This window comes from Geotrypetes seraphini, chromosome 2 (genome assembly GCF_902459505.1).
Source record: "Geotrypetes seraphini chromosome 2, aGeoSer1.1, whole genome shotgun sequence".
In the NCBI taxonomy this organism is placed as follows: domain Eukaryota; kingdom Metazoa; phylum Chordata; class Amphibia; order Gymnophiona; family Dermophiidae; genus Geotrypetes; species Geotrypetes seraphini.
In genome coordinates, this window is record NC_047085.1 from 490,627,034 (window position 1) to 490,650,828 (window position 23,795).

The 23,795-nt window shown below is 39.6% G+C and overlaps 1 protein-coding gene across 4 annotated transcripts in view; it reads right to left on the reverse strand.

The window, feature by feature from the left end:
* KLHL18 (kelch like family member 18) overlaps positions 1–23,795 on the reverse strand; it is a 151,485-nt gene that overhangs the window by 16,326 nt on the left and 111,364 nt on the right. For 3 of the 4 annotated variants that reach the window (XR_004538200.1, XM_033931874.1, XM_033931872.1), the window contains exons 5-7: positions 17,192–17,352; positions 9,789–9,925; positions 1,204–1,441 (exon numbers count right to left, since the gene is read on the reverse strand). Coding sequence is in view for 3 of the 4 variants with exons in the window: in XM_033931874.1 (XP_033787765.1) it covers positions 1,204–1,441; positions 9,789–9,925; positions 17,192–17,352 (536 nt within the window). In the remaining variant the exon portion in view is untranslated. The remainder of the gene's footprint in view (positions 1–1,203; positions 1,442–9,788; positions 9,926–17,191; positions 17,353–23,795) is intronic. The other variant, XM_033931873.1, reaches the window with a different exon arrangement.

Sequence of the window (23,795 nt, forward strand, 5' to 3'; positions counted from 1 at the left end):
AAAAGGGGATAGAGGGGGGTCAGGCGTTGGATGGAAAAGGGGAGAGAAGGGGTCAGACACTGGATGGAAAGGAGGGGAGAAGGGGTCAGACGCTGGATAGAAAGGGAAAGAGAAGACATCAGGCGCTGGATGGAAAAGGGGAGAGAAGGGGTCAGGTGCTGGTTGGAAAGGGGGAGAGAAGGGGGTCAAGCACTGGATAGAAAGAGAGGGGAGAGGCGCTGGATGGAAGGGGAGGATCACAATGGATGGAAAGGGGAGAGAGGAGGTCAGGCGTTGGATGGAAAGAGAGGGTAGAGAGAGGAGTCAAGCACTAGATGGAAGGGGAGGGGAGAGAGAGAGAGGTCAAGTGCTGGATGGAAGGGGGGAATAGAGAGGGGTCAAGCAATGGATGGAAGGGGAGGGGAGAGAGAGGGGTCTTTAAATTGAAAGAGAGAGGAAAAATTCTTTTCAGAACATGGCATTACGGAATGTAAATGTTTCAGTGTGCTTTGTGTAGTTTAATTTTGTGGTTACCATTATATATTGTTAAGATTATATTGTGTATAAATGAAGAATGAATGGAAGAAATGGCACTACAATTAGTACTATTATTATGGGGGCGGGGTCTGAGGCAGAGCTTGGCCACCCCCCCCAAAAAAGGCATTCTGCTGCCCTGAATGTCGCCAATAATGGCTTACACCGGAGGAAGTTCAGAAAGCTGCAAAATTCTAAAGAAATACAAACAGAATACAACACAAATTGGACATATAGCAGCATAAAGAAATACATATAAATTCAAATAACTCATGTCTGAAACTTGACAGCAACACCACCATTGTTAAAAGTAGAAGATGAGAATTCAAATCTCACTTCAGAACAAAGCCTTAGGTTGAAAAAAGATTCATTTTACTTACCCTGATCTAGTCCCCTGATGACATCCTATTATAAGAATTCCTATTATAAGAGCCAGATTTTGGCTCATTGCTTATGAAAGGGACACAACAGTACATTATGCTGGTCTACAGTAAATGAAGCTTGCATATTTCTCATTTGATAAGCATTTGGCAGAGCTTTGAAACCAAATCAGCATATTACCTCTTCCAAAGTTCAACCCTCCCCCTCCCTAGCAATAAAGCAAAGCAAGGAGAGAAAGTAAGCATGGATGAACAGAGGAATAGCATATATATTTTCAAGGGCAAATAGCACATTATCATCCCGACATACCTTCGTTTGCTGTTCATACTCCCCACTTTCATCCAAGAATCAGTCTCTGGGTTGTAAACTTCTACCGTGCTCAGTCTTGACTGGCCATCATATCCACCAATAGCATATAAAAGTCCATTCATCACAGCAACACCCACTCGACTGCGAGCTGTTGTCATTGGCTGGCACTTTTCCCAGTGATTGGCAATAGGGTCGAAGACTTCCACTACGTTCAAGGAGTCACCTGCATAAAAATTTGCTACTCGGCTTAAAATATTTACGATCTCTCAAAACAGTCCCCAACTCATCCCAAATCTTCTCCATATATAGCCTATTCATCAAAAAACAAACAAACAACAAAAATCCCAGCACACCTCCGCAAACATGGAATTTCCATGGCATGCAAGCAACAGAACAGAGAAAGGACATTGGATCTAAAAGGATCAAGCACAATCTATATGCCCATTTTTAAAGGAGAAAAAAGAAAATACAATGTTGATAATTGTTCAAGTCTATGCAGATACAACCAGTCACAGCCATGGCCAGAACAGATTCGTGCAATGATGAAAAGTATTTCCAAAAAACTTTATTGATATAAAGTACCTTGACCCAACACGGTCCATGTTTCAGCTCACAAGATATATACAGATATTAATTTACATCATTAGATGAACCATAAATAACAAACAAATGAACAATTTCATCAATTTGAACATACTGAAAAATGAAATAAAACAATGATGATAATGATTATTTAAAATAAAAATTATACTCTTGAACCACATAACAAATGAATGTAATTGAAATAACCATGCAAAGAAACTTAAGAGGGAACACAAGAAATGGCACAGGGTCCACCACATGCGGGGACTCCTTCGCGTCTTCTTCGAAATGCAACACCGAGGAGACTTGAAGAATAAGCTCCTGGACATCTTCCCGCTGAAAGATGCGCACCAGCGACGCATCCTTGCCAGCTGAGAGAACCAAAAAAGAACACCGCCAGTGGCATCCATCTCCCCTCCCCCACCCCTCCGAGAAGATCCTGGAGGTCTCTCAAAGGGTCGTCCCAAGAGACCCGCAGCCGCTTGGATGAGAGAGGAGGAGACGGGGATAAAACCGGCGCTGAGGAGGGCCAAACCGGAGTGGATGCAAAGGAACCCCCCTCCAAGACCCCCGGGGCAGAAGCAGGACCCCCGGCTGCCTTACACAAGGGAAAAACAAATCAGGAGAAAAACCTCCTGGTGGCCCAATGGGACTCACTGCCAAAGCAGAGGACCCAGCAGAAACCTGTCCCTGTCTCTCCAATTAAGGGAGGTCACCTAAAGCTGTAGACAAAATGGAGGCGCTTCTCCACCAAAATCAGAGTAAAGCCCGCTGAAAAACATGCCCCCGAGGCCTGTAGCGGCTGAGAAGCATGAACCGTTCCATCTGCAGCAGTAGAGAATGACATGGTGGATGTTACCCATGGGTAACCCGCCGAAACGGTGGGGAGAAAAAGTGCTCACTACGGGCACGGTGAATGGCCTTGTCCCCACAGTTAAGGGAGGGAATGCACACGCGGTCACTGATCGCGCGCGGTCCCCTTCCTCCTTCCTACCTACTGGCTGAATCTATCTCCCTCCTACCCCTTTACCTTCGCAGCACGTTAGTTTCCAAAGTAACTTGCTCAAGCTGGCCGAGCCTGCCTGCAGTCGCATGTGTCTGTGGGCGGAAGCTTCTCCTCCAACGCAACTTCCGGTTGCCAGCCAGCGCTGCTTTCTCATTGGCTGTCGTCAGTTCTCATGGGATGCCAATCAGAAAGCAGCGCAGGACCAGGCAGGAGCGCGGAAAGCTTGCGCCTGACCTCCGCTGCTCGTGTCCGGGAAAGGAATCACGTTAGACCACCAGGATGTTTTTTACGAGGTACGACAGCGGCGGGTGTTTGCGGGGGGGGGGGGGGGGGGAATAGGAGATGTTTTTAAAAAGGTGCGGCGGCGGGGGGGGTTGTGAAAAAGGTGCAGCGGCTGGTGTTTGCTACAGGGGATGTTTTAAAAAGGTACAGCGGCGGGTGTTTGCAGGGGGGATGTTTTAAAAATGTGCGGTGGCAGGCATGTGGAGGGATGTTTTAAAAAGGGGCATGCAGCGGGGGGGGGATTTTTTTTAAACGGTATGGGGGGGTGTTAAAAATTGTACTTTCGCATCATAAGACGCACCGAGATTTCCACCCACTTTTGGGTGGAAAAAAAGTACGTCTTATGGAGCGAAAAATACAGTACACATGCTGGTCTTCCTTCTCCTGATCCATACCCCATCCTTGGGACAGCACTTTCTCTCCACACTGACCCAATCAACTGCTTATTTGTTGCCTGAACTGGATGTGGATGACTGATACAGGTGTCGGATCAGATCTGTAGATTCCTCCCCCCCCTTTACTCTTTCCTACTAATTATTGTATTTCTTTTCCTTACTGGAATCCTTTCCATTTTGATGAATGTAAACCACCTAGAAAAAAAAAGATTCTCTTGGGCAATTTATATATCAAATGTGAAAAAAAACCCCAACAACTTAGAAACTTAGATTTCATGCCCCCTCCCCAAAGTTCTATATAGAAAATCAGGAAAATGGAGAGCACTGGCTATGATAAGAACGGAGGGAGAGAATAAAATTCTACTAATTAGTTTTTAATGAAAATTATCTGAAATTTCTCAATATTCTAGCATAATCCCAATTCTGAGGTAAAAATACAAAATACCTTTTTTTAAAAAACATTCTTTATTCATTTTACATCTTACATTTGAACTTATACAATATCACTTGATTCTCTATCAATTTAACCTAAATTATAGTGTTTAAACCCTCCCTCCCAACCTTACTAATTCATATGTAGTTGCATATATCACATAATATATTATATAATCTGTCCTATTAAACTAATCATTTAATATCAAATCAGAAATCCCAACCCCCTATACTTTGCAATTATACCTATTAGGGAAAAATGATAATTCAATAATTACTCATTACAATATTCTATTAATGGCCTCCAAACCTCCTGAAAGTTATTAAAATTTCCTTTCTGCAAGGCTAACATTCTTTTCATCTTGTGCAAATAACATAATGAATTTTACCAAAAACTATAATTTAATCTATTCCAATTTTTCCAATTAAATGTAATCTGTTGAATGGTGACTCCTGTCATAATAAGTAATAGCTTATTATTCTTTGCAGAAATTTGACTTTTCTTCCTCATTGACATTCCAAATAATAGAGCCACAGGATTTTTCAACAAGCAATTTGGCCCCAAATCAATTTCCAAAAAGCTAAAATGAATGGACAATAGAACAATAAATGATCTAAAGTCCCCGCTTCCAGATGACAATGCCAACACCTATTAGACTTAGAGCTCTCTAATTTTTGTAAACGAATAGGGGTCCAGAAAGCTCAGTGCAACAGAAAAAACCAAATTTGTCTCATAGATGCCGACATTGTACAACTCATCCTCCAAGACCAAATTCATGGCCATTGAGATGCAGTAATTTGATGCTTAATCTCAATGCTCCAAATGTCCCGAAGACCAGTTTTTGGTTTTTTATTCATAAATCCAGATATCAATTTATACTGTCACTGTCACTGTGCGGCCTGGTGTCCCAGGAAGTCCATCTAAAAACACAAGAACTCTAGACTATATTGGTTATTAAGATTTTTCCATTCAAGGAAACCCTGCCTGAATGGCCTGCTTCAGTTGCAACCATCTATAACTTTGTGATTTATTAAGACCAAATTTATGTTGCAGCTGTGAAAAATCAAGCAGTTTACCATTAGATATAACATCGTCCAAGTTCTTATACCTGCCATAACCCAATATTTCCAGATGACCTTAAATCAGCCTATTTGAATCTTGGAGTTAAGCCATATAGTTTGATTTGTTGATTTATGTATAGGAACAGGTGTTAAATTATTCACAAACCTCAAAGTTTTCCATGTATCAACTAACACTCTGTTTTCTTTATATAACCTAGGCATTTTGATACTAAGAACATGGTTTAATCGCAGAGGAAAAATGAGTCACCATTCCAACCACAACCAGTCTGGAATATTATCATTGGGCTCTGGGAGGACCCAATACATACCTTGGCGCATAATATAGGCTTGATAAAAATTGGGAAAACTTACCCCCCCTTCCCTAATTGACTTTTGCAAAGACACTAAAGCAATTCTAGCAATTTTACCAAGCCAAACAAATTTTGTAAGAATACTATTTAACTTTTTATAAAAGGACCCCTGAAAAAAAACTGGTATCATACCCATTTAGTAACAAACCACAGGCAGTATCATCATTTTAATTGTTTGGATTCTCCCCCACCAAGATAAATGTAAAGGATTCCATTGCTCACACATTTCTGTTACCTTCTTAAAGCTTTTTCATTTACTTTCATTGTGTCTTCCAGTGTATTTTTTATCCAAATTCCTACGTATTTTATTCCATCTTCCTTCCATATAAAGGAAAATGAGTCAAACAAACCTTTTGTACAATGTACATTGAGTGGAAGAACTTCAAATTTATTCCAATTAATCTTATATCCGGAGAACTTTCCAAATTTCTCTATTAATTCAAGCAAGCTCATATTATTCTACTCCACAAAAAGGGCTGCAGGACAGAGACGGCGAATTACAGACCGTTGAGTCTCACATCCATAGTGAGCAAACTCATGGAAACACTGATCAAACAGAAACTTGATACAATCCTGGATGAGGAAGATCTATGTGATCCACATCAACACGGATTTACCAAGGGCAGTCCTGATTAACTTCTTCGAATGGGTAACAAGGCAACTAGATGCCAGGGAGTCCCTAGACTTAATGTACTTGGACTTCAGCAAAACCTTTGATAGCATCCCACATCGCAGATTGTTGAACAAGCTGAAATTGCTGAGATTAGGGGAAACACTAACTGCATGGGTTAAGGATTGGCTGAGCGGTAGACTTCAGAGGGTGATAGTAAATGGTACCCCATCCAAAACATCGGATGTGACCAGCGGAGTGCCACAAGGCTCGGTCTTGGGCCCAATCCTATTCAACATATTCATAAGTGATATGACCCAAGGGCTTAGAGGAAAAATATCATTGTTCGCCGACGACGCCAAACTGTGCAACATAGTAGGTAAAAGCACTTTGCCTGACAATATGACGCAGGACCTACTACTATTGGAACAATGGTCATCAACTTGGCAGCTCAACTTCAATGCTAAAAAATGTAAAGTGATGCACTTGGGTAAAAGAAATCTGTGTAGAACTTACACGCTAAATGGTGAGACCTTAGCTAGGACCACGGCAGAACGGGATTTAGGAGTAATCATTAGTGATGACATGAAAACTGCCAATCAAGTGGAAAAGGCTTCCTCCAAGGCAAGGCAAATGATGGGTTGTATCTGTAGAGGTTTTATCAGCAGGAAGTCAGAAGTCATAATGCCACTGTACAGATCCATAGTGAGACCTCATTTGGAATATTGTGTTCAATTCTGGAGACCACATTACCGGAAAGATGTGCTGAGAATTGAGTCGGTACAGCAGATGGCTACCAGGATGGTCTTGGGGCTCAAGGATCTCTCGTAGGAAGTAAGGCTGAATAAATTGCAGCTATATTCGCTTGAGGAACGAAGAGAGAGAGGGGACATGATTGAGACATTTAAATATATCACGGGCCTTATCAAGGTGGAAGAGGATATATTCCGTCTTATAGGACCCTCATCCACCAGAGGACATCCACTGAAAATCAGGGGAGGGAAATTTCATGGTGACTCCAGAAAGTATTTCTTCACCGAAAGGGTGGTCGATCATTGGAACGAACTCCCACTGCAGGTGATTGAGGCCAACAGCGTGGCAGATTTTAAAAATAAATGGGATATCCACATAGGATCTCTAATGATGTAAAGGAGGGAGTGGGTTGGCAAAATCAGGGCAAAGGGTCACTGGAGTGGGCAGACTTGATGGACTCTGGCCCTTTTCTGCCGTCATTTTTCTATGTTTCTATGGAATGGTTGTTTCAGGGTTTCTCAAATGAAGCAAAATGTCATCTGCATAAGCAGAGACCTTATATTCCCATCCTATATCTCCTTTGTCTGTTGAATAGCTAATAACAAGGATTCTAATGCAATATCAAAAAGCAAAGGAGACAAGGGACATCCCTGTCTAACCCCCTTCTGCAAACAAAACCTTTTCAAAAAATTATTATTAATATATAATCTAACAGTCGGGGAGCTATAGAAGGATTGAATCATTTGTATAAAACCTGTCCCTATACCAAACCACTCCATAGCTTGATACATGACGGTCCATTCCACCCAATCAAATGCCTTCTCTGCATTCAAGGAAACAGAAAAAGCTGGATCATTCATATCTTTTGTTAAATATAACATTTGAAAAGCCAATTTGGTATTATTAGAAGAATGTCTCTGAGAAACAAATCCAGTTTGGTGCATACCAATAATATAAGGGAGAACCTAGGCTAAGCGTAAAGCCAAAAGTTTGCCATCTACATTAATTAAAGAAATAGGCCTGTAATTTGAAACCAAAGTGGTGGGATTTTTATTTGGCTTTGGCAAAACTATAGTTAAAGATTCTGCCATAGTGCCTGTAATACAACCCTTATTTAGTTGAGTCTGATATAAATTTAACAAATATGGTAATAGGGTATTTTGAAATGATTAAAAAAATTCCACCGTAAAACCATCACCACCTGGAGCGGATCCAACTCTAAGGGACTTCAACACTGTTTCCAATTCTTTTAATAATATAGGCTCTTCAAGACTTTCTTTTATATGTTCAGGAATTTTAGGTCCCTCTAACAATAAAAATTCTAAACCATCTTTTTCTTTATCCGAATAAGGCTCAGAAGAATAAAGAGCTTTATAAAATTTTAAAAATTGTTTTAAAATAGGTTCAACTCGAGTGTAAGTATCACCTTTCTCATCTTTAATGGCAATTATTTTTGACTTTCTTTTTTTTGCTTTAAGTTAGTTTGACAATAATCTTCCCGCCTTATTTGAATTTCCATAATACAAAGCTTGTTGAGAAAATAAATCATTCCTTACCAGTTTGGAAGAAATCTCATTGTATTTGCATTTAGCTTTTAAAAGATCCTGGAATATAGAATATTCCCAATTATCAATCAATTTTCTTTCCAAAAATTTAATTTCTTGCTCCAGATTAGAAAATTGTTTTTTTGACCTGTTTCCTAATATGTGCCGAAAAATAAATAATTTGACCTCTCATGGTTGCCTTAAAAGCATCCCATAAAATTTCAATAGAGATTCCATCAGTGGCATTAATTTGGAAATATTCATTCATTTTTATATGAAAATCTTCACAAAAATTTGGATCTGCAAGCAATGTATTATCGAATCTCCATACAGGTCTATCATTATTTTTATCTCCTATTTTAAGTTCAATCCACACCCCTCCATGATCAGATAAAATAATTGGGTCTATGGAGGCTTGTGTTATCTGTTGTACTAATTGGTTTGAAACAAAAATATAATCTATTCTTGAAAATGATTTGTGAACATGGAAACAAAAAGAAAATTCCCATCCATCAAAATGAAGGATTCGCCATATATCTTTCAAATCACAAGAATTTACAAAATTATCCAAACCCAATGATTTCATAATTTTACTAAGTTTTTTATCCAACAAAGAATCCATAACAGCATTAAAATCCCCAGCCACCACTAAATTAGAAGCAGCCAGTGGTAACACCAGTTGTTGTAGAGACTTAAAAATTCATTTTGGTTCGAATTTTGGGCATATACATTAAAGAGTGCCATTGTAGTATTTCCCATGCTCATTTCAACATGTATCAATCTTCCTAAAGGATCAGAAGCAACTAATTTAAATAAAGCATAACATTTCCTATTCACTAAAATAGCTACTTCAGCCATTTTCCCTTCTGCAGGGGCAAAAAAACAACGTTTTACCCAACCTCCCTATAGTTTTGTAGATTCTATATTAGATAAGTGAGTCTCTTGGATATAACAAATATCGGCATCCTGTTGTTTCAAAAATAATGGGTTTTTTTTCCTTTTAATCGGATGGTTGAGGCCATTAACATTTAGGGAAAATATTTTAAAATCCATTTTACAGTTTATACACATTACTTATAAATATCTTCCCATAATTCAAATTGCAATGAATATACATTAAACAATCACTTTTCCCCATTCTAAGAACTGAAATAACCCTCCCCCCTTATCCCCCAACCCCTTCCCTCATATCCCCATCTCACCCTTCCCCCCAAAAAAATTAATAGTGAAAACTTGGAAACGCACATTTGATATCAGGTGAAAAAGAACTCTTTACAGGCTAAATGTAAAAAAAAAAAAATTATACAGTATATTAAGCCATTAAGTTATATCGTCGAAATCATATGTTATATATTCTTAAACTAACTTTGATACCTACCCATATATACCTATTAAAAATATTATTGATATTTGTAAACATTTAAATAATAAAAACCCTAATAGAATTCATATTATCTAATAATAAAATATCTTTGTGCAATTTCATAAAGTAACATGTTTAAATAACAGTTATTATTAAATTATATCCAAATACAAAATGCAAAATACCTGCTGAATTCAGCCCGCCTACGGCATAGATCAATCCAGCAATGGACGTGCAGCAGCGAGGACGCGTCTTGAAAGCAGGGAGATGCGGTCGACGCTCTGGCATTAAGTGGTAATCCTTTGCTTCATCAACCAGATCCCTAAAATTATAAACTCAATTATAAACTCTATATAAACTCAAAATTATAAACTCTATACTCAGGAAAAGAACAAACACCAAACTTAAATAAGCCTGATTCACTACTTTAAGTCCTAGCTGTACTTTCCTTTTAAGTAAGAAGGAGAAGGCACTTGTAGACCAGAGACCTAGCAGAGGCGACCTCTCATTTAATACAGATTTCACCGGTGGAAACTATTTTGCCTAAACTGTTATATGCATAAGGCAATCTTGTACATGGTTTGGTTAAGTTTTTAACCACTGGACAGTTAATCATTGACAATCAATCATGCATCACTTAATCATTTGTGCAGGTCAGCACACTATTTTGCCATGTAATATTTTAAGTATATAACAGTCACAGCTACATATAAACAACTAAGCCCTTAATATATGAGTGTGCTATAAAGACATACACATTTTTAACATTTATACTATAAACCAAATAAAATGCAATAGCAGCTGACTTCTTTTTTTGCACAGGTTGCTGCATCAAGCAATACATTTGCCCCCACTGCCATACCATCTCCACCTGTTGGCACCAACATATTAATACCACAACAATTTACAGCTTGTATTCTATTCAACTCTGGTGCAGCATACAATTGCTAGCAGTACTCTGACTCTGATTTTGCATACGGATATCATTAACTGGTAGGGATTGGGCATCTCCACCAACCGTCAAAGGGTACTCTGGTTGTGGAAGGGGCCTGAGCCAAAAGAGGAGGAACCCAGACTCCAAGGCCCCTTCTCTCCATAGCTACACCACTGGCTTTAGACAATAAGGGAACTAATTTAAAGAAAGTTGCACATGAAGATAGAAAGGTGCATGAATTGCAGCTGGGGTAAGAGTGGATAAGCAAGTCCTGCTACAGTATGTGTAGCTCAGTAGCTCAGTGAAGACCCTGACCGCAGGCTCCTGGCGGCTCCTCTACCTTATCTCTAACTACATGCTGCGGCTCCTGGAGGCTCTTCCTCCTTCCCTCCAGCTGGGCTGTGATTTTCTGGTGGCTCTTACTCATGTGCTGATGTCCAATGCGTCGCCGGCAAGGGATTCAGCAAAGAATTCTCTACAGATGCTGAATTCCTTGATGGCTCAAGGATAACCAATCCTAGGTCAACATGCCATTTGGGCTCCTTCTCCTTAGTATAGAGCATAGGAGCACCTAGTGCCTTTGGGGGATTCAGCACCCAGACAGAAAAAGGCATTCTGATTTTGTTTTAATTTGATTGGTTGGGCTGGCAGAATTTCTGAGCCTTCCTAACCAATCAAATTTAAAAAAAAATGTAAATGCCTTTGAAGATTCTCTTCAGGCTCTGAATCCTCTAAAGGCTCTCTCACTTTGTGATCCCTCTGCTGGCGCTGTCTTCATACCATTTCCAGACAAAAGCTGAGCAGGTACAACTGCAATGGGGAGGAGGTGGGGGCAATAGACAGTCAGGGTAATGCAGGATGAGGAAGGGGGAAGAGAGAAAGAGTTGGGGTAATGCAGGATAGGGAAGGGGGGAAGAAAGAACAATAAATTAAGGACTTGGAAATGGGAAATTCTGGGTGAGGAAAAGATGGAAAGCTGCAGGTAGATGCAGTACAAAAAAGAAATTGAAGACCGGATAATAAGAACAAATGAAATTTGAATGAAAAGAGGCAGAAAAATAGAAGAAAGCTGAAAGAAAAAGATCAGTGTCAGAGATGAATGTGTGAAAGAAGAAAGAAATACTGGAGAAGAAGATCAAATGAATTGGAGACCTTGAAGAAAAATTGGAAAAATTAAATGGCCAGACAACAAAGGTCTAGGGAGATGTGTAGGGACATTTAAGCTCGCAAAAGGCTGGGCATGGTTTCACCCGGAAGTGGCCTTGGGCGAGCTTAAGTGGCCCTAGGCATCTCCCTAGGGCTGCGACAGATGCCTGAAATGTAGGTCAGCAAAATGCTGGCCTACATTTCAAAAGCTAAAAGTAGATGCGGCTGGCTGAGCTGATTGTGGCAAGGGAATGCCTGATCAGCTGAGCCAGCAGGTCTTCCCAAAGTCGTGGCTTCGGGGAGTCCTGCCGGCTCAGCTGATCAGGGGGGAAATACCCCTGCCGCAATCAGCTGAATAGCTGTGGCAGGGGACCCCTAGTACCCACCCTGAAAATTGGCAGGGAGGATGCCCACTCCCTCTTGCCTCCAGCCGTGATCCCCCAACACTCCCCTGTGAAGCACCAACAGCAGGAGGGATGCCCACTCCCTCCTGCTGCTGGCCGTGATCCCCCGACACCCCTCAGCAAAGCACTATCAACAGGAGGGATACCCACTTTCTCCTGCCACCACGCGTTGAACCCTGGACATCCAGCCGAAGTAGCTTATGGTAGAGGTGAATGGGTGATCCCGGTTTGGACGCTCCAACCGTATAAGTACCTGAATATGATTATATATAATAAGTCTCTAAGCTGTACCAAGTAAGCTCCTGAGGATGCCTCGTGGCGAAACACGTGAATCATGTCGAGCTGAATGGTCAAGATAAGGAAATTGGGTCATTAGGGCATAGACAGGGGGTGGGTAAGCAGAGTGGGCAGACTTGATGGGCTGTAGCCCTTTTCTGCCGTCATCTTCTATGTTTCTATGAATGAGAAGATCTAGCAAGGATGAACTGGTTGTCACTGAATATATATGGGATAAGTGCAATTGAACAATTGAAAAGCATTTATGAATGAAAATTGGTGAATCCAAGCATTGTGGATGCTGGTACTGGATATTGGTGCTATTTATTTATTTGTTGGTATACCCCTGTGATGGGTGGACATTTTATGGATTTTTATGGGGATTTTTTAATTAACAGATGAACTGGGTGGGTTCTATATGTGTGATAATAAGATATGAAGTAGTATGATGATTTTTGAAAGAAATTAATAAAAATATCTTGTTAATGTTTAATAATAAATGTTTGAATATATATGTATATATATAATGTATTTAGGGTTTAAACTTATAAATATGAGATTAATTTTTCTCACTTTCTCTCTGGACCATCACCCTCTCCCTTTTTTCTCTCTCTGGAACTGGGACCCTGTCTTACTTGCCCTGTCTTCTTAGACAGCCTCTCACCTATCCAAACACAAATTAATGCAGGTAAACTGTCCTCTCTCTCTCTCTCACACACACACATAGTCTCTGAATCCACTCTGAATTTGTATTTTTTTCTGTACATTTGTAACCCAGCATATGCTTGAGGTATCTTTATAAATCTTGCTTTTCTGTAATATTAGAAACATAGAAAATGATGGCAGAAAAGGGCTATAGCCCACCAAGTCTGCCCATTCCAAATACCCACCCCCCGAATTCACTCCCTTAGGGATCCTACGTGAGTATCCCATTTTCTCTTAAAATCTGACACGCTGCTGGCCTCAATCACCTGCAGTGGGAGTTTGTTCCAATGATCCACCACTCTTTCGGTGAAGAAGTACTTTCTGGAGTCGATGTGAAACTTCCCTCCCCTGATTTTCAGCGGATGCCCTCTGGTGGTCGAGGGTCCCATGAGACAGAAGATCTCATCTTCCGACTCGATACGTCCCGTGATGTACTTAAACGTTTCAATCATGTCTCCTCTCTCTCTTTGTTCCTCAAGTGAGTACAGCCGCAGTTTATTCAGTCTTTCTTCATACATGAGATCCTTGAGCCCCAAGACCATCCTGGTGGCCATTCGCTGGACCGACTCGATTCTCAGCACTTCCTTCCGGTAATGTGGTCTCCAGAATTGAACACAATACTCCAAGTGAGGTCTCACCATGGATCTGTATAACGGCATCATGACTTCAGGTCTTCTGCTGACGAAACCCCTACGGATACGACCCATCATTTGTCTTGCCCTGGAGGAAACCTTCTCCACTTGATTGGCAGCCTTAATACCATCACTAATGATCACCCTTAGATCACGTTCCGCAGTGGTCCTGACCAAGGTCTCACCATTTAGTACCCAGGTGCATTACCTTACATTTTTTAGCATTGAAGCCCAGCTGCCAAGTTGCTGACCATCGTTCCAGTAGCAGTAGGTCTTGCGTCATATTATCAGGTAAAATGCTTTTACCTACTATGTTGCAAAGTTTGGCGTCATCGGCGAACATTGATACCCTTCCTCTAAGTCCTTGCGTCATATCTCTTATGAACAAGTTGAAAAGAATCGGGCCCAAGACCGAGCCCTGCGGCACTCTACTGATCACGTCCGACGTTTTGGATGGGGTACCGTTTACCACCACCCTCTGAAGTCTACCGCTCAGCCAATCCCCAACCCATGTAGTTAGAGTGTCCCCTAATCCTATCGATCTCAGCTTGTTCAATTATATTCTTTATGCAATCACTCTTGGCTGTGCTTGTCATCTGATTTCACTTCCCACGGAATCTTCTATGAGGGTATCAAATCCAGGACTTGCGGATAGTAAGGCCGCCACATTATATCATTAGGGCTTATTTGCTTCAACATTACCCTCCAAAACCTTACATTTTGGGCAGTTGCTAATCCTTACACAGTTAACATAGCTGGCTTTAAAAAAGGTTTGGATAAGTTCCTGGAGGAAAAGTCCATGTTCTTCTATTGAGACAGACATGGGGAAAGCCACTGCTTGCCCTGGATGGGTAGCAAAGAATGTTGCTACTATTTGGGTTTTTGCCATGTACTTCTGACCTGGACTGGCCACCGTGAAGATGAGATGCTGTGTTAGATAGACCATTGGTTTGACCCAATAAGTCTACTCTTATGTTCTTATGATTGTAATAATAGAAAGGCAGTATACCAAATCCCACTCCATTTTCCTTTTCTCTTTCTTATGTTCAAAAAAATTCTGTACTGACTATTGCATTTTATTTGGTTTAAATGCAGCTGTGATTAATATGTATGTAAATGTTTGAATATGACATGATTATATGAACAAGTAATTAAGTCATGGCATGATTTAACTACCTGGTGATTAAATGTTTTGACACTCCTGCCCTCTGAGTTTTCAAATTAGCTGTGTTTTGCTATTACTTAAGCAATTCATCATAGATGGGGGTTTTCCTGCTAGACTAAAATCTCCCAAAATGTCAACTCAAAGATAGGAAACGCCTCTGTAATCCTTTATTTGGAAAGCATCAAAATGCTCGACAATTAAGGGCTTGCTGGAAAGCAGCTTTGTGTTGTTCTCAAAAGTGCTGAAATATTATATCAGTTTACTAGCTGATGCCCCGGCGTTGCAGGGGTATTTAATTATAGCAATAACACTGTAAATGGATTCAAATAAAGATACTTTATAGTGGTGAATGAAAATATTTTTTTACAGCTTTATAAAAAGTACAATATTCAAATTATAATGTGAAATATTTGACAAAATGAATACAATACAACTAACACAAAACTTGATAATAAACAACATTTTTAGTTTCACCTCCAGGAACAAGAACATATAAATTCTTGGGTGAGCCCACCCTTGAGCAAGCAACATAGAGTTGACCATGGGAAAAACAGGGGGATCTTAAATCCACTCCACAGTATGTAATAGTCTGTCCCTGTGATTTGTTGATTGTGATAGAGAATGCAAGTATCACTGGAATTTGCAATCTCTTAAACTGAAAAGGAAGATGTGTTGCAAGTTTCGTTCAAATCGGGCAAGCCGTTATTGCGTTGGCAGCTGTGTACAATTTTTCCATTGACATGAATGGGTGAAATCTGATTTTCAGTTTGTAGCTCCGCCCACGTGTGCAGATGGGCCACGAGACCCCCAGAACACATCACCCCAGGTAATGAGGGATCTGCATACAAAGTTTCGTGCAAATCGGGCAAGCCGTTTTTGTGTTGGCAGCTTTTTACATTTTTGCCATTGACATGAATGGGTGAAATATGATTTTCAGTTTGTAGCTCCGCCCACGTGTGCAGGTGGGCCACGAGACCCCCAGAACATATCACCCCAGGTAGTGAGGGATCAGCATACCAAGTTTCGTTCAAATCGGGCAAGCCGTTTTTGTGTTGGCAGCTTTTTACATTTTTGCCATTGACATGAATGGGTGAAATATGATTTTCAGTTTGTAGCTCCGCCCACGTGTGCAGGTGGGCCGCGAGACCCCCAGAACATATCACCCCAGGTAGTGAGGGATCTGCATACCAAGTTTCGTTCAAATCGGTCAAGCCGTTTTTGCGTGATCGCAGCACATACACACACACACATACATACCTCCGATTTTATATATATAGATTACAGCAGCTACAGTCTAGAGCAGGTCTGCCCAAGTCCGGTCCTCGAAATCTACTGGCAGGCCAGGTTTTCAGGATATCCACAATGAATATGCATGAGAAAGATTTGCCTGCACTGCCTTCTTGGTATGCAAATCTCTCACATGCATATTCATTGTGGATATTCTGAAAACCTGGCCTGCCAGTAGATCTCGAGGACCGGACTTGGGCAGCCCTGGTCTACAGTTACTCACTGGAGCACTGTTCCATGACTGGACAACACACAGCACTCCCTGAAAGGCCAGGTGAGACACAAAATATAACCCATTTTCTTTTTGTTACTTGTAAGCCCCTACATTGGCAATTCATTCCTCCCTCTGAATCACACCCTCCCCCCATCAAAAACAAACTCCTGTTGAAGAAAACTTGGAAATATTCTACAGAATGGTGTCAGGTCAAAAGCGCGCCGGGACAAAGCCGCGAGCAGACAACCGAGCGCAGTGCGGAGGTGCGCGCCGAAGAAAAAGACTGTTTTTAGTGGCTACGACGAGGGGTGTGGGGGGGGAAACCCCCCACTTTACTTTATACAGATCGCGCCGCGTTGTGGGGACATTGTGGGGGGGTTTGGGGGGTTGTAAGCCCCCAGATTTTACTGAAAACTTAACTTTTTCCCTGTTTTTAGGGAAAAAGTTACATTTTCACTAAAATGTGGGGGGTTACAACCCCCAAACCCCCCACAACGCCGCTGCGATCTGTATTAAGTGGGGGGCTCCCCAACAAAAACCCCCGTCGCAGCCCCTAAAAAGTCTTTTTCTTCGGTGCGCGCCTCCGTCTTGCGCTCAGTTGTCGGCGCGCGCCTTTGTCTTCCGCTTTACTGTCTATGAACCCTACAGAATTACTCATATTCTCTGTGACTGATTGCAGTGCTCTGTTAACTAAATTTAAACCTCTGCTTTGGACAGCTTATGACAGGATATGTTAAAGAGATGATTTAACCCAAAATCTAATATTCAGATTCTTCAGCTAGCTGAGGAAAACAAAACAAGGCAGGTTCCCCCCCCTACATTTACCGGCATTTATGGCAGCTCCGCACCAGATCATCCTGCTGCACACGATCTGCGAGGAACTGAGGTCGACACAGAGGCAGGCGGATTTTGGCAAGCATCTCAGGTACACAGGCTTCCCTCTGCTCTCTGTCATACCTTACCCATGCCAGCACTGCTTCAAACACCTGGCAAGAAGGAGGAATCAAAACAAGCCAATAACATGATTAGGGAACAACTTTTAAAAGAGGAAATATTAAATAAAACTAGGTCTGCAGATTTGAAAAGAGACAGCTGAAGAGAGATAGAAGTATATGAAAAGCAAGAAAGGTGTGGATAAAGTAGTAAATGGGGAACTTTTAGATCTAATCTAATCTTTGATTTATATACCAGGTCATCTCCCAGTGGAGCTCGACTCGGTTTACATATAATTAAGACTAGAGTACATAGCAGAAAACATAGGAGAAGGAAGAATTAATTAAAAACTAAAGTACATAAGAAAAGCATAAGAAAAATAACTATAATATTATCATTTCGTTAAGACTGCACTGGCAGAGTCAGAAGGCCTTGGTGAAGTGGGAGAATGCTGGGCTAAACAAAAAGAAGCCATTGAAAAGGCAACAAATTTATGTTTGAAAAGTAAACAAAAGAGGTATAGAACTGTATAGTTTGCAAATCAGCTGGGTGAGATGGTAAGAATTAAAATAATCATAATTCAAAAAGCACAAGGTGTCTCAGATAGGTTATGACAGGGAAGAATATCTGGAAAGGATGGTGGAAGCAGGGAAAGTAGTCAGGTCAGCAAAGGCACAATCTCCAACAAGATGGCGGCCAGTTAGTCATCTTCTGTGCTGTCTCCCTTGTCCTGCTTTTGATTTTGTTTTATTTTGTCTTTGTTGATTTTCTTTTGAATTTCTTTTTTGTTGGTTTTTTGTTTTGTCTCTGCTGCTTTCGTTTGGGACTTCCAGTCTCAATTGTATTAGCTTCTTTTGAGCTCACTTGCCGATTTCCAGTTTGACAGTTGCTCGGATCTAACAGCTAAGGGAGCCGTTGCCTGTTGCTTGAATGGTTCTATGGTGGCGGTTAAGAGTTGCAGGATTGGGTCCTGATTCTTTTCATGGTGGATGGGAAGAGGTCTGGCTTTCGGCTCCTTGTGTTTATGTCCAGCCACAAGTGGAGAGGAGCATGGGAGCACTACTTCGCTCCCTCCTGAGCCAGCATAAGACCAGCTCCGTTAAATTCAAGCTCCACCAACGGTGTGCTGAGGGCCGATGAAGGCGGGAGCCAGCCCACGCCGCCACGGAAGGACTCCATCGGACTGGCATACAGGTCGGTCTAGCCCGCTCGGCCTCTTCCCCTTTACCAGCCGGGAGAGGAGATTTTTTTTCTTCATCGAGCACCAGCGGCTGGGACTGACCCATGCCGCCAGTGGAAGAGTCCATCGGTCCCACTTGAAGCCTATTGCTTTCATTATGCTGACCATGCAGCCGGTGGAGTTCACCGTCTGGGCCCGTTCTCCTACTGAACCTCTATGGGCACTCATAGCTACAAGCGGCAGCAAGTACATCTTGAGGCCGGCTCCTCCACGGATCTTTTAGCGAATCTGCCCCCCTTCAATCTGGGTGTGTGAGCCGGCTCCGCTCCCCTTCGCCGAAACCAACTTCGCCAGGACAGACCAGACTACACAGCGATCTGTGCAGGCCGCTTGGGTCCCAAAACAAGCGCGCATGTTTCTTTCTCATGGCATCTGAGGACACGCCGATGGGGTGGAAGACGGTGAATCGGAGCAGGCTCGCAGGCGATGCCATTGACGAAGGGACTGCCTCCGAGGGGTTTGCATCATGTGCGGCAGTGGTGGTGATTGTCTTGCCTGAGATGTCGCCTGTTCTTGGAGGAATCTCGGGACCCCAGATGATAGCCATCGAAACTGGGGTTGATGGCGGTTGAACATTTTTGGTTTTTTTTTTACTCTTTGGCTTATAATTATTATTATCATTTAACATCAGATCCTAATGCTTTTTTGAATATATTTTATTTTATTTCTCTTTATACTTATTTTTTAACTCTATTTTTATTTATTTTACTTATTATTTTAATTCTATCTTTAACTTATTTATTCATTACTTGTTGGAATATTCATTTCTATCTCTATCTCTACCTCTGTCTTTATATTTTTTATCTTTACTTTTCATAAATTGTTTCTTCAGGTACTTTAGTTAGATTGTGAGCCTTTGGGACAGTAAGGGAACTTCCAAGTACCTATCTTTATTTATTTTATTTATTGTATCTTTTAATGTAACATTTTTGTAAACCGCTTAGATCCTCACGGTATTAGCAGTATATAAAAATTAAATTAATTATATTTTTCAGTGGTTTTATATTTCACTCTATTATTACTGTATTTATGGTTTTGTGTCATGTGGGTTATATGGGGTTCTATGTATTACTGATTCTACTATATATTAATAACCTTTACATAGGGGCGTGGCTTGAGAGTGCGCGAGAATGGACGGGTAAGGCAGAGGCTCCGTATTTACAGACATTATTGACATAAAATACGAAAATAAAAATTTCAATTAAAGTATAAAACGAAGAAATTAACAACGAGATGGCTTCAGGAAAGCAGAGTAAATCCGATTTGGTGGCTTCAAATACCGGCAGTGTCAAGAGATCTAAGCCGGAACCGGCGACACCGTCGAAATGTCCGTTGTCAAGGGACAAAAACGACATCGATTTTTGGAAAGAACTACAAGAAATAAAAGAAATTCTTTTGAAAAACGCTAAAAAACTAGATGGGATACAGGAGGAAGTAACAACTTTAAATAAAAGAACCGAAGTGCTGGAAATTAAAACAACAAAATTAGAAATGCGAATGGACAGTTTTGAAAATGAAAAAAGGCAATATAAACTGGACAGAGATAAAATCTTTACGCTCACCAGGGAGGTGGAGGACTGCCAGAATCGCATGAGGCGGAGTAACCTGAGACTTTTGGGCGTACCGGAAGGGGTGGAGAAAAACAACCCTGTCTCATTTGTTGAAAACTTTTTGATGAAAGTCCTGCCTCTCAAATCTAAATACCCGATAGAAATTGAGCGTGCACATCGCATACCAATGAGAAGACCTGATACTTTAACAGGTCCTCGCCCCATAATATTCAAGTTGCTATGGCACCAACAAGTTTTAGAGGTGTTACGAATGGCTAAAGAGCATGCAAATTTAAAATGTCAGGATGCCAAAGTACACATCGTTCCTGACTTCGCTAAAACAACGGCAGATAAAAGGAAAAACTTTTTGGACATGAGGCCGAAACTGAGAGACATCGGAGCTAGATTTGGGCTGATATACCCTGCGATTATGAAAATAACTATTGACAATAAAACTATGAGCTTTGATGAGCCTGTGAAGTTGGAAATGTATCTAAATCAAAGGGAACAGCCAATGTCAGTTTAATTGAACTTATTCCCTTCATGAAAATGATTCTTTCATTGTCTTTGATTTTATTTGTTTATTCATCCTTGATTTAATTGAGAATCTTTTTATTGACAGTTTGACTATGTTTTATTTGAATGGTAATGGTAACGGTGCAATGGAACACTGAAGCAGCTGACAGTTTATTTCTCTGTGAGCCTTTAATATCTTGTTCTTAAAAGATGACTGTTAAGCTAAAATTATTTTCCTATCCTTTATATATCTTGTAAAGATATTATTAGAAAACTTTATCTATGAAGATAAGATACTAAGGTGAAAAAAAAAAAAATGAATTAAAATATATTAGTAATATTTAATTTATATTTATGGGTTTATTATAAGTTTAATTCTTTAACAAATATATTTGAAATTGAGATCCTCTTTTATTATTATACTGAGAATGGAAGTCCTTTTTTGTTTTTTATTTTGATTTCCATATTTAAAGAATTTACATTTACTGTATGTGAACGTATATATGATTATTACAGACATTAGTGTTTATAATTGAGGTCTGTATAGAGCTTTATTTGCTTTACTTAGTCTTGTATGTGCAGTTTCAGGTTGTATCGGTCTATATTAAGGGTGGGAGAGGGAGGGGTGGGATGGGGTTTAAGGGAATATGAGAATTGGGATAGGGATGTTATGGGGTGGGTTACAGATGAAAATGGTGTTTCTTCATTTCAAGTGATTTCAGGCTTTGGTTTAGTTATAATAAATGGAAGAGATTTTATAAAAATTATTTGGATTGATGGAGATTAAAATCTTTTCACTCAATGTTAATGGCCTTAATCACCCAGTAAAGAGAAAAAAAATGTTAGCATTTTTAAAAAGGCAACAGGCTGATGTGTACTATATTCAAGAGACACATTTGTCAGTGATTGAATCCAGGAAGCTAGAGGAAAATTGGGTGAAACACTGTTTTTTCGCTCTTGCAGTAGGGAAAAAGGCAGGAGTGGCTATATTAGTGAACAAAAAATGTTTAGCTTCATTTAAAATGATAGATTTTGATCCTTTAGGGAGATGGATACAAGCGGAAATGAGAATGGGAAATAATACCTTGACTTTACTAAATATCTATGCCCCGAATTCGAATCAAAATGATTTTTTTACTAATATACAAAAATTAATACTCCCACTGGCTGCTTCTAATTTAATAGTAGCTGGAGATTTTAATGCTGTTATGGATCCTTTTTTGGATAAAAAACCAAGCAAAAATATAAAATCATTAGGGTTAGATAATTTGGTGAATACTTGTAATTTGAAAGATATATGGCGTATTCTTCATTTTAATGATCAAGAATTCTCTTTTTGCTCACCAGTTCATAAATCTTTTTCAAGAATTGATTACATATTGGTATCAAATTCCATAGTGCAACAAGTGACACAAGCTTCCATTGATCCAATTATTTTGTCTGATCATGGAGGAGTGTGGATTACACTTACACTAGATAATAATGAATATAATAGATCATTATGGAGGTTTGATAATACATTGGTTTCGGATTCAACTTTTCTTGAAGAAATTAAGTTAAAAATTTTGGAATTTTTCCAAATAAATACTTCAGCAGATATTAATGTGGAAATTTTATGGGATGCATTTAAAGCTACTATAAGAGGTAATATTATTTCTTATTCTGCTTATATTAAAAAACAACTTATTAAACAATTTTCAGATTTGCAAAAATAAATTAAATTGCTGGAATCCAAATTAATAGATGAATGGAATCATGAAAATTTGCAAACTTTATTAAAGGCTAAAGGTAAATATAATGAAATTTCTTCAAAAATGGCAAGGAAAGATTTGTTTTCTCTGCAAACCTTGTATTATGGAAAATCTAATAAGGCAGGAAGTTTACTTGCATATTATCTTAAAGCAAAAAAGAGAAGAATAAAAATAATTGCAATAAAAGATGAGAAAGGAAATATGCATAATCAAACTAGTAATATTTTAAATCAATTTTTGGCTTTTTACAAAGAGTTGTATTCTTCCGAGTCTTCTATTAATAAAGTTCAAAAAGGTAAGGAATTTTTAAATTTTCTTGAGGGTCCAAAACTTCCTGATCATATAAAAAGAAGTTTAGAAGAACCTATATCATTAAAAGAATTAGAAACAGCATTGAAGTCTCTTAGAGTTGGATCCGCTCCAGGTGGGGATGGTTTTACTGTGGAATTCTATAAAACATTTCAAAATTCTTTATTACCTTATTTACTAAATTTATATCAGTTTCAACTTAATAAAGGTTGTATTAAAAGTACTATGGCAGAATCTGTGGTGATTGTTTTGCCAAAGCCAAATAAAGATCCCACTATGGTTTCAAATTACAGGCCAATATCATTAATTAATGTTGATGGAAAATTATTGGCTAAAGCTCTGGCATTAAGATTGGCAAAGGCTCTCCCTTATATAATTGATGTACATCAAACGGGTTTTGTTGCTAACAAACATTCTTCTAACAATACAAGACTGACGTTTCATACTTTAAACCTAACTAAAATGATGAATGAACCAGCTTTTGCTCTTTCATTAGATGCAGAAAAAGCTTTTGATAGGGTAGAATGGTCATTCATGTATCAGGCTTTGGATTGATTTGGTGTGGGTCCTGGTTTTGTTCAAATGATTAAAACTCTGTATAGCTCCCCTATGGCAAGATTATACATTAATAATAATTTATCTGAGAGTTTTAAATTACATAGAGGAGTTAGACAGGGTTGTCCATTATCTCCTTTGCTGTTTGATATTGTTTTAGAACCCTTATTGATAGCTATTAACCAGGCAAAGGGGATACATGGTATTCCCCTGAAAGAATGGGAATACAAATTATCTGCTTATGCGGATGATATTTTATTATATTTGCGCAATCCAGGTTCAACTATACCATGTTTGTTAGAATTGATTGAAAGATTTGGAATGTTTTCAGGATATAAAATCAATTGGAATAAATCTGAAATTCTTTCGCTTAATGTGCATTGCATAAAATCTATGTTTGATTCATTTCCTTTTGTTTGGAAAGAGGATGGATTAAAATATTTAGGAATTTGGATTAAAAATTCAATAGAGGATACAATAAAAGAAAATGAAAAATTTTTATTAAAAAAGGTTTCGGAATTATGTAAACAATGGAATCAGTTACATATATCTTGGTGGGGGAGAGTTCAAACCAT